We start from the raw sequence: 14,385 nt of genomic DNA, 5'->3' as shown, positions 1-14,385 counted from the left end.
GCATCTCCCCTTCCTCCCTCAGTAAGATTTGCAGTAAACCTGTTCAGAAGTGTAATCTGATTCCATAGGCACCTGGTTACGCTTTCTCGGTGGCAGGTGAAATTTAACGGTAACCATCTCCCTCAGAATACACATACAGTACCTTTTCAGAATGCCTCCGCCAAAGGAAGTGGCCACATTCTACTCACCTATATGGAGTAGCATGCAATGGAGCAGGATGCCAGTCTAGGAAGTACGGAGGCCATACGTAAGTTCTTTCAAATTATAAAAAAAAACCCTATATTCTCAATAGAGAATCAGTTGGGAAAGAGAGAGGGTCCGACACTCTCTACGTAGGCACCGTAGTAAAACAAAAGTTGGATAGTTGATCAGCAGAGGAGCGTGTTCAACTTGCCGAAAGCATGGCAGGCGTAGCAGTACCCTAATGAGGAATGTTTGCAGCAGAAAAGTGACAAAACACACAAAAAATATTGTGTACCTTTATTGTGTGGACAATTTCCATGTTGAGCTTTTGTCCCTGTCGACCTAACGTATGTCTACCATTAGTGGTCAACCTATGGACTGTAGACCTTTTTTAGTGTAGATCTAATAACCCACACCCACATAAAGGTGTTTAAATGTGAGACGCTGCAGAAGGAAGCTGATTACAAGGCCTACTGGCTGAGAGTAACATACTAAGGCTCAATAGACACGTGACAGTATAGGTCTGAGGCATAATTTAATGAGCCTTAACACTTCATTCCCAATTATTAGGTTTAATTAAGAAATGAAGAACTATTCATTTTATAAGCCAGCAATCATTGGTGTGCATCATATCCTTGTAATCTATGAATAATTATTGCATTTAAATACATATTTTCTGCAGTGGTTTTTGAAGGAGTCATGTCTCAGCAGTGGGAGTACCCATGACTTATTAAACTAAACAAAAGCTTTCCAGCAAAATATTGGTCTCTAATATAAGCAAACAAAAAAAGTTTAAATGATTTGTCCACTTCACGTATTTCTGTACTTAGATATTGATGAGGGTTCTCAGTCAGGACTGCAGATGTGTCCTCATTAGAAAGCTCAGCGGGAAATGCCTGGCGTGAGTGAACAGGTCAAGTATAACTCTGTTAGCATTGGAAAAAATTTTTTTACTGAAAATGCATCTTATTCGCTCTGTGACTAGGACGCTTCGGGAGACTGTGCTGATTAATTTGATATGCAGCACTTGTTTATCTGTGTGCGTCTGAGTCTGTATATGAAGCGCAACATAACTTGCGGAGGCTGCATCGTAACACTTCATATGCAGATTCAGAAATGCAGTCACACACAAATATACAAGTGTCGTATGTCAAATTAAGCAGCACAGTCTCCTGACGCGTCCCAGCCGCATCACGTTGCGACTAAGATGCATTTTCTACCAAAAAGATGGCCAACGCTAGCAGAGTTTCACAGGACCTGGCATACTAAGGGGGACATTTACTAAGCAGTGATAAGAGCGGAGAAGTGAGCCAGTGGAGAAGTTGCCCCATCAACCAATCAGCAGCTCTGTATCATTTTATAGTATGCAAATTACAGATGTTACTTCAGTGCTGATTGGTGGATGGGGCAACTTCTCCACTGGCTCACTTCTCCACTCTTATCACTGCTTAGTAAATGTTCCCCTAAGAGGCGCGACTGCTGCAAAGATGCCTGAGGACACATCTGTAATCTTTTTTATGTTCATTATCTCTGTCAATGATACATGAAATTGTATTGTATAACAAATGTGGGGATGGTATCAGGATTCCGGCACTTGGGGTGCTGGCGGTAAGAATACAGACCGGCATCCTGACGCGCAGGATCCCGACACCTGGTAGGTAAGAAGTCTAACCCTCTATCCCTTCTAACCCTTCCTTCCCACAACCTGACCCTAAACCATCTTCCCCTCCCCTCCCTCGACCCATGAGAAGACCTCCATGTTCAAGGGGTTCCACTTTAAATGTGACGTATTCGTTAGTTGTTATATTGTAGTGTTATTCTTCCTTTTTCATTTACCATCACATAACAGGCAAGTTAAACCAAAGAGAAGCAGAAGTCTGGCTTTAGCTAGAACTTACCAATCGGTGGAGTTTGCCAATGATTCCCCTAAAACCTTTTGTGTAACCTTTTTCCTTTTGTGCTATAAGAATACTGACTGTTAATGTTCCGCAAAGATGACCCTTCTCTAACGCAATCTGCTTTATCGCCATGTATTTTTATTTCAGATACTCCCGTGTGAAGCATCTGTTGGAGGATTTGGATGATCTCGTTGACACTGCTTTGGATCGGATCCAGGCTTTAAGCCAAACAGACACCGGAGACTCACCTTTGAATAATTCTAGCCTGAATGCAACCTATGACCCCAGTCTGTGGAACAATATGCCCCTGGTTGTCATTGATGAAAACGACCCTGACAATCCAATAGTCTATAATGTCTTTGACAGTAGCACATATTCTTCTCGGGGTAATGCCACCTTGGGCAACCAAACGACTTATGCCGAGAGATACAAAATAGCTATTCAACTGGTAAGAGTTATCATTCGCTTATGCGTTGTATCTATTCTTATTGCATTAATAACTAGCCATTGAGGGCTGACGACGTGGCAACATTTGGTCTGAATGCTAAGCGCAAGTACATACCTGAGATTTACACAAACAGGGCATATCACATAAAACATTTTAACACAACATACTTGCCATAAATTTGTGGTCCGTTAGGGCGTTATGTATCAAGCCGTGGAGAGAGATAAAGTACCACCCAATCAGCTCCTAACTGTCATAGTAAAGGCTGTGTTTGAAAAATGACAGGAGCAGTTTGGTTGTGTAAGCAGCTTGCACTGTGTAAATGTACTTACAGTACACATATGCAATGTCCAGTTGATTGTCATCAGTCAGAGATTTTTCATATTCTTCCAGATCATGAATGCAACAGTCCCATGCTACATTCGCGTTGTTACAAGTGTGTCTGACAGCTGAAGCTGCTATTTGATAACGGTTATATACTGTAGCTTTTTAGCTTTCCAGTTACTATATAAAGTTGACCACATTTTTCAGTGTTCTGCTTTTTAAAAAAAAAAAAAAAAAGCTTTTTTTCTACACTCTAGTAAAGGCTTTTCTGGTAATTACTTTCAGTAGCTGTGCTCAGGGCCACCAAAAGTAACCTATGTTAACAGCATGCAGCCTATGTGTGCAACCTAGGTAGTAGGTAGTGACTGCACAGACCAATAGGAAGCTAATGATCTCTCCCGAACATGGGGGGTTCATTCCGAGTTGATCACTCACTGCCGTTGTTCGTAGTGCAGCGATCAGGCTAAAAATCCGCATTTCTGCGCATGCGTATGGGCCGCAATGCGCACGCGCGCCGTACGGGTACAAAGCCCGTTGTGGTTGTGCACAGGTTGTAGCAAAGTTTTCAGTCGCACTGACGGCCGCAAGAAGATTGACAGGAAGGGGGCGTTTCTGGGTGTCAACTGACCATTTTCAGGGAGTGTTTGCAAAAACGCAGGCATGTCTGAAAAAACGTAAGGCGTGGCTGGGCGTTCGCTGGGCGGGTGTATGACGTCAAATCCGGACACGAATAGGCTGAAGTGATCGCAAGCGCTGAGTAGGTTCAGAGCTACTCAGAAACTGCACAAACTGTTTTTGCAGAGCTTGGCTGCACATGCGTTCGCACTTCTGCTAAGCTAAGATACACTCCACAGTGGGAGGCGGCATAGCGTTTGCACGGCTGCTAAAACTAGCTAGCGAGCGATCAACTCGGAATGACCCCCATAGTAAGCAGTTTGTTTAAATGCAGCGTGCTATGAGGTTTATTTTGTAAATAAAAATATATGTACATTCATTAGAGGATCTTGGTAATTGCTTCACATTTATAATCCACCCCTCTCTCCACTGCACACAAATATTGCCTCTTGCATTATGCATACATACTCTCCAACAATTTACACACAAAAATCGGTACAAATTCGAAAAAGGGGCGTGACCACGCGTAAAAGGTGTGGCCATGCCCCTTTTCCTATACTTTCAATGGAAGTTTGGAGAGCCAAAAATCGGTACAGACCATAAAAAAAGGTACTCTACCTGCCAAAAAGGTGCAGTTGGAGGGTATGATGCATACTGTATGTAGCAATCGGGTCAGAAGGTCTACCATAGTGCATGTCATTTGTAATCCTTTATAGCTTTGCTTTCTGTAGCACTTTGACTGTTATAGAATTGATATAACAATAGTACAGATTGGTCACTGTGTTCTAGGTTATATAACAGCCATTCCGGCTTAAACAGGAAAGGTAGAAGCTTTTCATCTTACTTTGATGTGAGCACGGTTTGTTACCATAACTTGGTCATAGTTATTGCTCCTTAGAAACTCAGAGTGGGCTTATAAAGCTGGTGTAATTGTCCTTGTAAATCTCTGTTAACAAGATAGTCTAACTGCCAGCCTTTCACATAGCCAAGCCTGTCCCGCTGAGGAAATTGATTGTAAAAGTTTTAAACAACAGAATTAATGAATAAACATAGGTTTTCTCCCAAAATACCTCATTAGAGCCTAAATGATCTTTTACTTTTGAATATTTTTATTACATTGATATTTTTATGTTTTTCCTTCTGAGTTTGTATAAAATTAATTGGTGCTAATTCCTCGAAGTCTCAGGGTGTAGCATTCTGAAGCACATAATAATTCAATTGTCTGCTATGACCCCAGAGGATTATTGGGAGTAGTTGGTAAAATGATGTATTGTATAAATGGGATCCGGTCTGAAGATCGACAGTGTCTAGGTCGACAATGTTTAGGTCGACCACTATAGGTCGACAGTCACTAGGTCGACATGGATGGAAGGTCGACAGGGTTTCTAGGTCGACATGTGCTAGGTCGACAGGTCTAAAGGTCGACATGAGTTTTTCACATTTTTTGTTCTTTTTTTTTCTTTTTTCATACTTAACGATCCACGTGGACTACGATTGGAACGGTAAAGTGTGCCGAGCGAAGCGAAGGCACCATGCCCGAAGCATGGCGAGCGAACGCGGTGCACTAATTTGGGATCCCGGTCACTCTACGAAGAAAACGACACAAAAAAATATCCTCATGTCGACCTTTAGACCTGTCGACCTAGCACATGTCGACCTAGAAACCCTGTCGACCTTCCATCCATGTCGACCTAGTGACTGTCGACCTATAGTGGTCGACCTAAACATTGTCGACCTAGACACTGTCGATTTGATGAACCACACCCGTATAAATACAGTCCATAAGAGAGTACTTTGATACATTATATTATAAACGTGTGTGTGTATGTATATGTATGTATATATATATATATATATATATATATAGTCAAAGAAATCAGGTGGCACTCACAGACTTGTAATCAACGTGAAAACTCCGCAAGGAGATTTATTGTGCAAAACAAGTAACGTTTCGGGGACGTGTCCCCTTCCTCAGACAACCAAAACATAATATGTGCATTGTATAAATAGTCTATAGTGACCCCACTTACCCCCTTCATCATGACTCCCAGCTGCGTGGACCACGGCTTGCCTCGGCGTCTCCCGTCCCGCACTTCCGGTTTCGGCGTCACCGCTCAGCCGGAAGTGACGCAAGCGGGCTTCGCCGGTCACCATGGCGACGCGCCGGGAGCCCTGGCAATATAAAAACAACACAAAGCACAAATACTTAATAACAGTGAGAAACTGACACATAGAAAAACAGCGCTCAATCAGAGCTAGAGTGTCAGAAAATCAAATAACACATAAAATCACTTATTAAAACACAAACATTTTAAAACGAGAATAGTGTTAAAAAAGTGTTTATAACATTAAAAGGTGACAAATGGAGCAGGTGCTACACAATCTTAACTCCGGTACTCTTTTCTTCTAAAATATCTGCCTGGGTGGCACAGAGCTAGAATGGCTCCTAATCTACAGGGCGGTATACCGGTATAATAGGGTTACCCCACTAAAAAGGACTCTGTCACTAACTGGCCATCCTCCATCACCGTAGTGATTCTTGGGTCGGTATCCCTATTACCCCCAGGTTTGCCCCAAAATTGATTGCCACTAGTTTTAGACTCACAACAGTATGGACTGGTTCATAGAAAATTAATTAGTCCAAGGGACTCATTTAGCCCTTTGGGGGCTAAGCAATCCAGGCGGAAAATCCACCTGGATTCCAACTGCAACAGTTTCTTTCCTCTGTCACCACCTCTTAAAGAAGCTGGAACCTGATCGATGGCTCTATATCTCAGACTCGCCAGTGAGTGGTGCTTTATGGCAAAGTGTCTAGCCACCGGTTGGTCGCTAGTCCCTGAGGCCAGGGCTGCCCGTATGGCTGACCTGTGCTGAGTTAGTCTGACTTTTAATTGGCACTCCGTTTTGCCCACATAATAGAGTCCACATGGGCACACTATTATGTAAATGACAAAACGGGACGTGCAAGTGAGTGGCCACCCGATCTTCAATCTCTGGCCGGTGTGTGGATGGGGAAAAGACTCTCCCACTAGGAAAAATGAACACGTCGTGCACCCCAGGCATTTAAAGCATCCATTTTTCTTGCTCAAAAAATGCCTGGGTGCATCCTTGGCGTCAAAACCTGTAATGTCGGTCTTGACCACCAAGTCTTTCAGGTTTTTGCCCCTGGAGAAACTTGCCAACAGTTTACTCTTATGAAAGCATTTTAACTCTGGGTCCGTGGTGACCATCTGCCACATGTTCCTAACTTGTTTGACCAAGGTCGGGCATCGATATTATTTTGAAACATAATGACACGAATAGTCCCATCAAATTAACCTGGACATCAAGTAAGACAGATATCTGTTATCTCGATGTCCGGATTCAGCTTGCCGAGGGAAAGGTTGTGACATCCCTGTACAAAAAACCTACGGACCGGAACACAGTGCTCCGGGCCGAAAGCTCTCATCCCAAAGCGATGATCCGCAGTTTACCCTACTCACAACTCCTCAGAGTCTGCAGAAATAATACAGATCCAAACATACGTGAGATGCAGCTTGAGGAGATGATAACTAAATTTAGTGAGCGTGGTTATGCTATAACTGAGCTTAAGAAAGCACGAGACAGGGCATTGGCCAACTTTCAAAAACAGGCCAAACATCGCAATAAAACGCTGCCCAGAGAAACCATTCCATGGGTAACCGAGTACAATGCCAACAGCCCGACCTTGGTCAAACAAGTTAGGAACATGTGGCAGATGGTCACCACGGACCCAGAGTTAAAATGCTTTCATAAGAGTAAACTGTTGGCAAGTTTCTCCAGGGGCAAAAACCTGAAAGACTTGGTGGTCAAGACCGACATTACAGGTTTTGACGCCAAGGATGCACCCAGGCATTTTTTGAGCAAGAAAAATGGATGCTTTAAATGCCTGGGGTGCACGACGTGTTCATTTTTCCTAGTGGGAGAGTCTTTTCCCCATCCACACACCGGCCAGAGATTGAAGATCGGGTGGCCACTCACTTGCACGTCCCGTTTTGTCATTTACATAATAGTGTGCCCATGTGGACTCTATTATGTGGGCAAAACGGAGTGCCAATTAAAAGTCAGACTAACTCAGCACAGGTCAGCCATACGGGCAGCCCTGGCCTCGGGGACTAGCGACCAACCGGTGGCTAGACACTTTGCCATAAAGCACCACTCACTGGCGAGTCTGAGATATAGAGCCATCGATCAGGTTCCAGCTTCTTTAAGAGGTGGTGACAGAGGAAAGAAACTGTTGCAGTTGGAATCCAGGTGGATTTTCCGCCTGGATTGCTTAGCCCCCAAAGGGCTAAATGAGTCCCTTGGACTAATTAATTTTCTATGAACCAGTCCATACTGTTGTGAGTCTAAAACTAGTGGCAATCAATTTTGGGGCAAACCTGGGGGTAATAGGGATACCGACCCAAGAATCACTACGGTGATGGAGGATGGCCAGTTAGTGACAGAGTCCTTTTTAGTGGGGTAACCCTATTATACCGGTATACCGCCCTGTAGATTAGGAGCCATTCTAGCTCTGTGCCACCCAGGCAGATATTTTAGAAGAAAAGAGTACCGGAGTTAAGATTGTGTAGCACCTGCTCCATTTGTCACCTTTTAATGTTATAAACACTTTTTTAACACTATTCTCGTTTTAAAATGTTTGTGTTTTAATAAGTGATTTTATGTGTTATTTGATTTTCTGACACTCTAGCTCTGATTGAGCGCTGTTTTTCTATGTGTCAGTTTCTCACTGTTATTAAGTATTTGTGCTTTGTGTTGTTTTTATATTGCCAGGGCTCCCGGCGCGTCGCCATGGTGACCGGCGAAGCCCGCTTGCGTCACTTCCGGCTGAGCGGTGACGCCGAAACCGGAAGTGCGGGACGGGAGACGCCGAGGCAAGCCGTGGTCCACGCAGCTGGGAGTCATGATGAAGGGGGTAAGTGGGGTCACTATAGACTATTTATACAATGCACATATTATGTTTTGGTTGTCTGAGGAAGGGGACACGTCCCCGAAACGTTACTTGTTTTGCACTATAAATCTCCTTGCGGAGTTTTCACGTTGATTACAAGTCTGTGAGTGCCACCTGATTTCTTTGACTGCATACTGGTGGGCCTGCTGGTCCACAAGGAAGGGCACCACAGCCAGCTATTTCTGAGGAGTGACGGGGCAAGCTTTCCGAATATATATATATATATATATATATATATATATATATATAAGGTTATGGATCAAAGGGTCGACATGGAAATGGTCAACATATGAAAAGGTCGACATGAGTTGTTGGAGTTTTTTTGTGTCAAAATTTCCCTTCCAGCATGTGGAACTCAATTAGCGCACCACTTCCTCTCAGAGCTTCGGGCAAGATGCCTCGCTCAGAACAAGTTACCGTTCTCAATTGAAGTCCACGTGGATGGTAAAGTATGAAAAAGTCCTAAAAATTAAACAACTCATCGACCATATGCTGTGTCGACCATTGCCATGTTGACCTTGAACCTGTCGATCACGTCATCCATATGCATGTCGACCATTTGTATCGACCTATTGCTTGTCGATCTTTTAACTGTCGACCTATCATCTGGATACCCTGTAAGAAAATATAGTTATGTAACACTTGATATCACTGAGAATAGAAGAGATAGTGTTTACTAAACAATCTATAAAATGTATGAGCTAGGTGGTCAGCTAGATTGATCAGTGAGGCAGATGTATTAAGCCTGGAAAAGGCATAAAGAAGTGATAAAGTGGTGATAAGTGCAAGGTGATAACGCACCAGCCAATTACCTCATAACTGTCAATTTACATATTGGAGCTGATTGGCTGGTGCGTTATCATCTTGAACTTATCACCGCTTTATCACTTCTTTATGCATTCTCCAGGCGTAATACATCTGCCCCAGTGTACCTTCTCCTTGCACAATATGGCTGCCTCAGAAATTCTTTCTCACGGTCTCTGTACACCAGGGAGATAAATGGTTGAGGAGGCACTGGCTAGTACCAGAGCCAGATTTGCACACAATATATGAGTCCAAGGGTGCATGTGGGCATTATAAACAGGTGCAGCAGTATATACATGTGGGCATTATACACAGGCGCAACAGTATATACATGTGGGCATTATACACAGGTGCAGCAGTATATAGAAGTGGGCAATATACACAGGTGCAGCAGTATATACATGTGGGCATTATACACAGGTTCAGCAGTATATATTGCTGGAAATTTGGTGAGTTTTGATCAGAGGTGTGCAGAAAAGATAGCTGCCATAGACATTTTACTCAAAATTTTTGCCTATACAAATAATTAGAATACAGGTTGAGTATCCTTTATCCAAAATGCTTGGGACCAGAAGTATTTTGGATATCGGATTTTTCCGTATTTTGGAATAATTGCATACCATAATGAGATATCATGGCAATGGGACCCAAGTCCAGGCACAGAATGCATTTATGTTTCATATACACCTTATACACACAGCCTGAAGGTCATTTAATACAATGTTTTTAATAACTTTGTGTATTAAACTAAGTTTGTGTACATTGAGCCATCAAAAAACAAAGGTTTCACTATCTCACTCTCACTCAAAAAATTCCGTATTTCTGAATATTTGGATATGGGATACTGAACCTGTAATGCAAAGAAGATGTTTCTAATATATTCTTAGTATTTTTCATATAATGTTTATAGCCAAAACTCTGGTGTACGTTAGTATGACAGGAAAGGCTCTGCCTCACCTCACTGCTGTACGCCACATCCATGTTATATCTGAAGGCTTATTACATGTAGAACGAGCGTATGGCACGGTGTGCCAGTCTCACCCGGGCAGCATAAACCTAGTAAAATCCTATCTGTATACTTTTAAAAGAAGCCAATGAACCAAACATTGGAACTCAGAGCATAATGATACAGTGTATCCATTCTCTAGCAGTCAGAAAACATCTTCAGCTGGTTCCAACCAGTTACTCTAGTCATTTACTTTTTTATAGAATTATTACTGTGCCTGAATCCGAGTTGGAAGTAATGCAAAAAAAGAGCAAGTAACTTTGTACCTGGAACAGAACAGGCTGCAATGCAAAGGGGTGCAAATGCATTTATTATTTTTTGCATGTGGGGTAAATATTGTCTGCTTTTGCAGGCAGCCCACAAATGCTGGATACAGTGGCGTTTCTATAACGGCTGCAATGGGGCCCACATTGCACACTTTGTACCCATTTCTTGAATACTTACCCTTCCGGAGTTCTGCGTTGGCGGCAGCAGCATAGAATCCCGCTACCCATGCTAATAATGCCATGCAGCCACCCCTCTACAGATACGGGTAGTGGGCAGGGCCGGCGACAGGGGTGGGTGGGATGAGGGGACACCTGTACTGGGCCCCAAGACTAAGAGGGGCCCCAAGGATACGCCACTTAGTGGCCGGCAGTGATGTGAGCCATCTTGTCCAAATAGGGCAGCGAGCTGTATGCGGAGCGACAGGTGCCTCTCACACACAGTGACTGTGTGGAGCGACTGTGCACCCGCTCTTCCGGGTCCAGCTCAGTTATGGGAAATGGCAGCTCCGCTGGCCAGGATTCCTGTGCCCTGCTCCAGCCTCTTCTGGTTGGGGGTGAGGGCTGTATGGTACCTGCTGTGCGGTGCTCGGGTCTAGGTACTGGGGAGTGCAGCACAGGTGAGTCTTTCTCCATGTTAAGAGTGGCTTATATATTATCCCCAGAGATACACTGTACCTCGCACCAAGATTTCTATTGCCGGCCCTGGTAGCGGGAGCAAGGCTCCCCGCTCCTGCTGTGTGCTGTTCTGTATTTGGAGTAGCGCCCGCAACTATACGCTGTGCCGCGCCTCATAGCCCTTGATGCAAAGTTAGAAGAGGACATATCTGTAGGTACGTATTTTTACATATATCTCTCTTATGCTGATCTGGATTTGTGTATGTGCATATGGAGAAGGGGCGTCTGTATCAGACAGGCAATAGGTAATGTGATGCTACACATGCACAGCTATAAATAGGAGTGTTGGGGGCATGGGTGAAGTTTGGTGGGGTTTTTTACTCTGAAATGTACAACTCCTATAAGTAATATGTCATATTTCCTGTAGTCACATTAATGTCTTGACTTTGTCTACTCCACAGTGTACCAATAACATGACAGAATGCGAGTACCGCAATTTTACCAGTGGGATTCAAGCCATACTTGAATGGTACCTTCTGCAGTTCTCCAGTATCTTCTCCAAAATACCTTTAAGTGAGAAGATTGAAATGGGATACAGGGCTGAAGACATGATTCTCACCTGCATGTTTGGAGGACAGGCCTGCAGTTACAGGTATAGAAACTAGAGACGTGTGAAGACAGACTGCACATGTACGCTGCTAATAAAGGGCCTAATTCAGATCAGATGTGCACTGCAGGGGGGTGGGCAGATGTAATATGTGCAGAGAGAGTTAGATTTGGGTGGGGTGTGTTCAAACTGAAATATAAATTGCAGTGTAAAAATAAAGCAGACAGTATTTACTCTGCACAGAAACAATATAACCCGCCCAAATCTAACTCTCTCTGCAAATGTTATTTCTGCCCCCCCTGCAGTGCACATGGTTTTGCCCATTAGCTAACAAATTTGCTGCTGCGATCAGGTCTGAATTACCCCAAAGTTACCTAAGATTTGTACAGCCAGTCAGAAGATGCAAACTTTTCCACTCCCACACATGGCCTCCATCTTGGTCCACAAGTCCAAACATTCACAACATGCCACACTGCATGTGGTACAATCTGATTGATTTCAGACAGATTATTTCAAGACCCCACTTGTCTTGGTACCAAACATGCTGTGATAATAGGTTGATTACCTGATACCGCAGCGAGTGTGGCCAGCGTAACCATACCGTATGTAATCCTTTTTCAGCGGGTGTAGTATGTTATGCCGGTGGTCGGGCTCCTGGCGACCAGCATACCGGCGCCGGAATCCCGGCCGCCTGCATACAGACAGCTGGGTGATCACAAAAGAGCCCCTTGCGGGCTCGCTGCGCTCGCCATGCTGCGGGAATGGTCGCACGCTAAGTGCGCCACGCTATCTATTCTCCAGGGGGGTCATGGACCCCCGAGAGGGAGAAGAAGTGTCGGTATGCTGGCGGTCGGGATTCCGGCACCGGTATGCTGGTCGTCGAGAATAGTTACGTTTTCATTTAGTTTTGGTAGAAGAGGGCAGTGGTCCACTAGACACTTTTATACACTTTTATGAAGATAGTGAAATACATGCATACACATATATCTTTACAGTGCTCAAAGTGGGGTGGTATACAGCAGTATGACATACCATCACTTCCTCTGGCTCCACCCCCATAAATGTCGGCCTGTGCTGCCTCATGATCAGCAGCTATGTAAGGGGTCATGGGAAATTCTGTTAGTTGTCTTCTTCCGACTCGTGCAATAAAGTTTTTCTTGTGAGTGTATATGCGATGTAGCGCATGTGGCATCACACCACTCCACACCGCTGAGGAGCAGCCAGAAGGCACATCATAAGCTAAGTGAGTGTGGTCTGGAGGATGTAGGGGTCTGGAGCTGCAGATACACCGGAGGGATGGAGACACAGAAGGGAGCTGGAGCTACACTGGAGGGCTGAGGCTGGAGGGTGCTGTAGATGGAGAGACACTAGAGGGCTGGAGAGACAGAAGGGTGCTGTAGATGGAGAGGCACTAGGGGGGCTGAAGAAACAGAAAGGTGCTGGAGCTGAAGATACGCTGGGAAGCTGGAGAGACAGAAATGTACTGGAGATACACCGGAGAGCTGGAGAGACAGAAGAGAACTTAAGCTGGAGAGACAGTGGGGGGCTGTCGATACAAAAAATGCTGGAACTGGAGATACACTGGGGAACTGGAGGGACAAAAGAGGGCTGGAGCTGGAGAAACACTGGAATGCTGGAGAGACAGAAGAGGGCTGGAGCTGGAGAGACACTGGGGAGCTAGAGAGACAGAAATGTGCTTGAGCTGGAGAGACAGAAGTGGGGGTCTGGAGCTACACAAGGAGGCTGGGTGTGGCAGTTAGGGGGTGTGAGCAGGAAGTATTTTCAGGGGATGCCAGATGTAATCAGAAAATTAGAGGTGCAGGGGATAAGAGGGAAGCAAGGAGTAAGAGGTGCAGAAAATGAGAGGGAAGTAGGAAGTGACAGGTGCAGTTGAGGAGAGAGGGAAGCAGGTATTTATTCTATATAATACTACATAGTACTTAAAAGAATCTAAAATTAATCTGATTATCAAAATCCCAAAAGCTACCGGGTATATGGAAGAGGCCCCTCACTCCCAGTCGTTTTATTGAAACTTCCAGATGCCCGCTTCTATATTCCTAGTGTGTGTGTGTGTGAGATTGATACATACACACATGTATTACATTTCTCATATGTCCTAGAGGATGCTACCATGGGGTATAGACTGTTCCGCAGGAGCCATGGGCACTTTAAGACTTTTCAAGGGTGTGAACTGGCTCCTCCCTCTATGCCCTTCCTCCAGACCTCAGTTTAGAAAATGTGCCCAGGCAGACTGGATGCACGCCAGAGGAGCTCTACTGACTTTCTCTGAAAGACTTTGTTAGGTTTTTTATTTTCAGGGAGGACTGCTGGCAACAGTCTCCCTGCTTCGTGGGACTTAGGGGGCAGAAGTAGGAACCAACTTCCTGAATAGTTCCATGGCTCTGCTTCTGGCTGACAGGACATTAGCTCCTGAAGGGTACTAAACGCTAGCTGCGGCTATGTGATTGCTCCCACAGCCCGCCGTCACCCCCCTTGCAGAGCCACAAGTCAGAAGACAGGTGAGTGTAAAGAAGAGGATCTTCATCGTGACAGCTGAAAAGGTACTGCGCAGCAGGCGGGAACGCTGCGCGCCATGCTACCCATCACACACAGGCACAGCGGGGAGGGGGAGGGGGCGGGCCCTGGGCAG

The 14,385-nt window shown here is 44.8% G+C and overlaps 1 protein-coding gene across 1 annotated transcript in view; it reads left to right on the top strand.

The window, feature by feature from the left end:
* Positions 1–14,385, top strand: part of SCNN1B (sodium channel epithelial 1 subunit beta) — a 125,665-nt gene that overhangs the window by 32,447 nt on the left and 78,833 nt on the right. The window contains exons 3-4 of the mRNA XM_063934653.1: positions 2,229–2,529; positions 11,590–11,780. Of these exons, the coding sequence (XP_063790723.1) occupies positions 2,229–2,529; positions 11,590–11,780 (492 nt within the window). The remainder of the gene's footprint in view (positions 1–2,228; positions 2,530–11,589; positions 11,781–14,385) is intronic.

The sequence above is a fragment of the Pseudophryne corroboree genome, chromosome 7, assembly GCF_028390025.1.
Source record: "Pseudophryne corroboree isolate aPseCor3 chromosome 7, aPseCor3.hap2, whole genome shotgun sequence".
Classification (NCBI taxonomy): domain Eukaryota; kingdom Metazoa; phylum Chordata; class Amphibia; order Anura; family Myobatrachidae; genus Pseudophryne; species Pseudophryne corroboree.
This window is presented reverse-complemented; position numbering and strand designations above follow the sequence as displayed.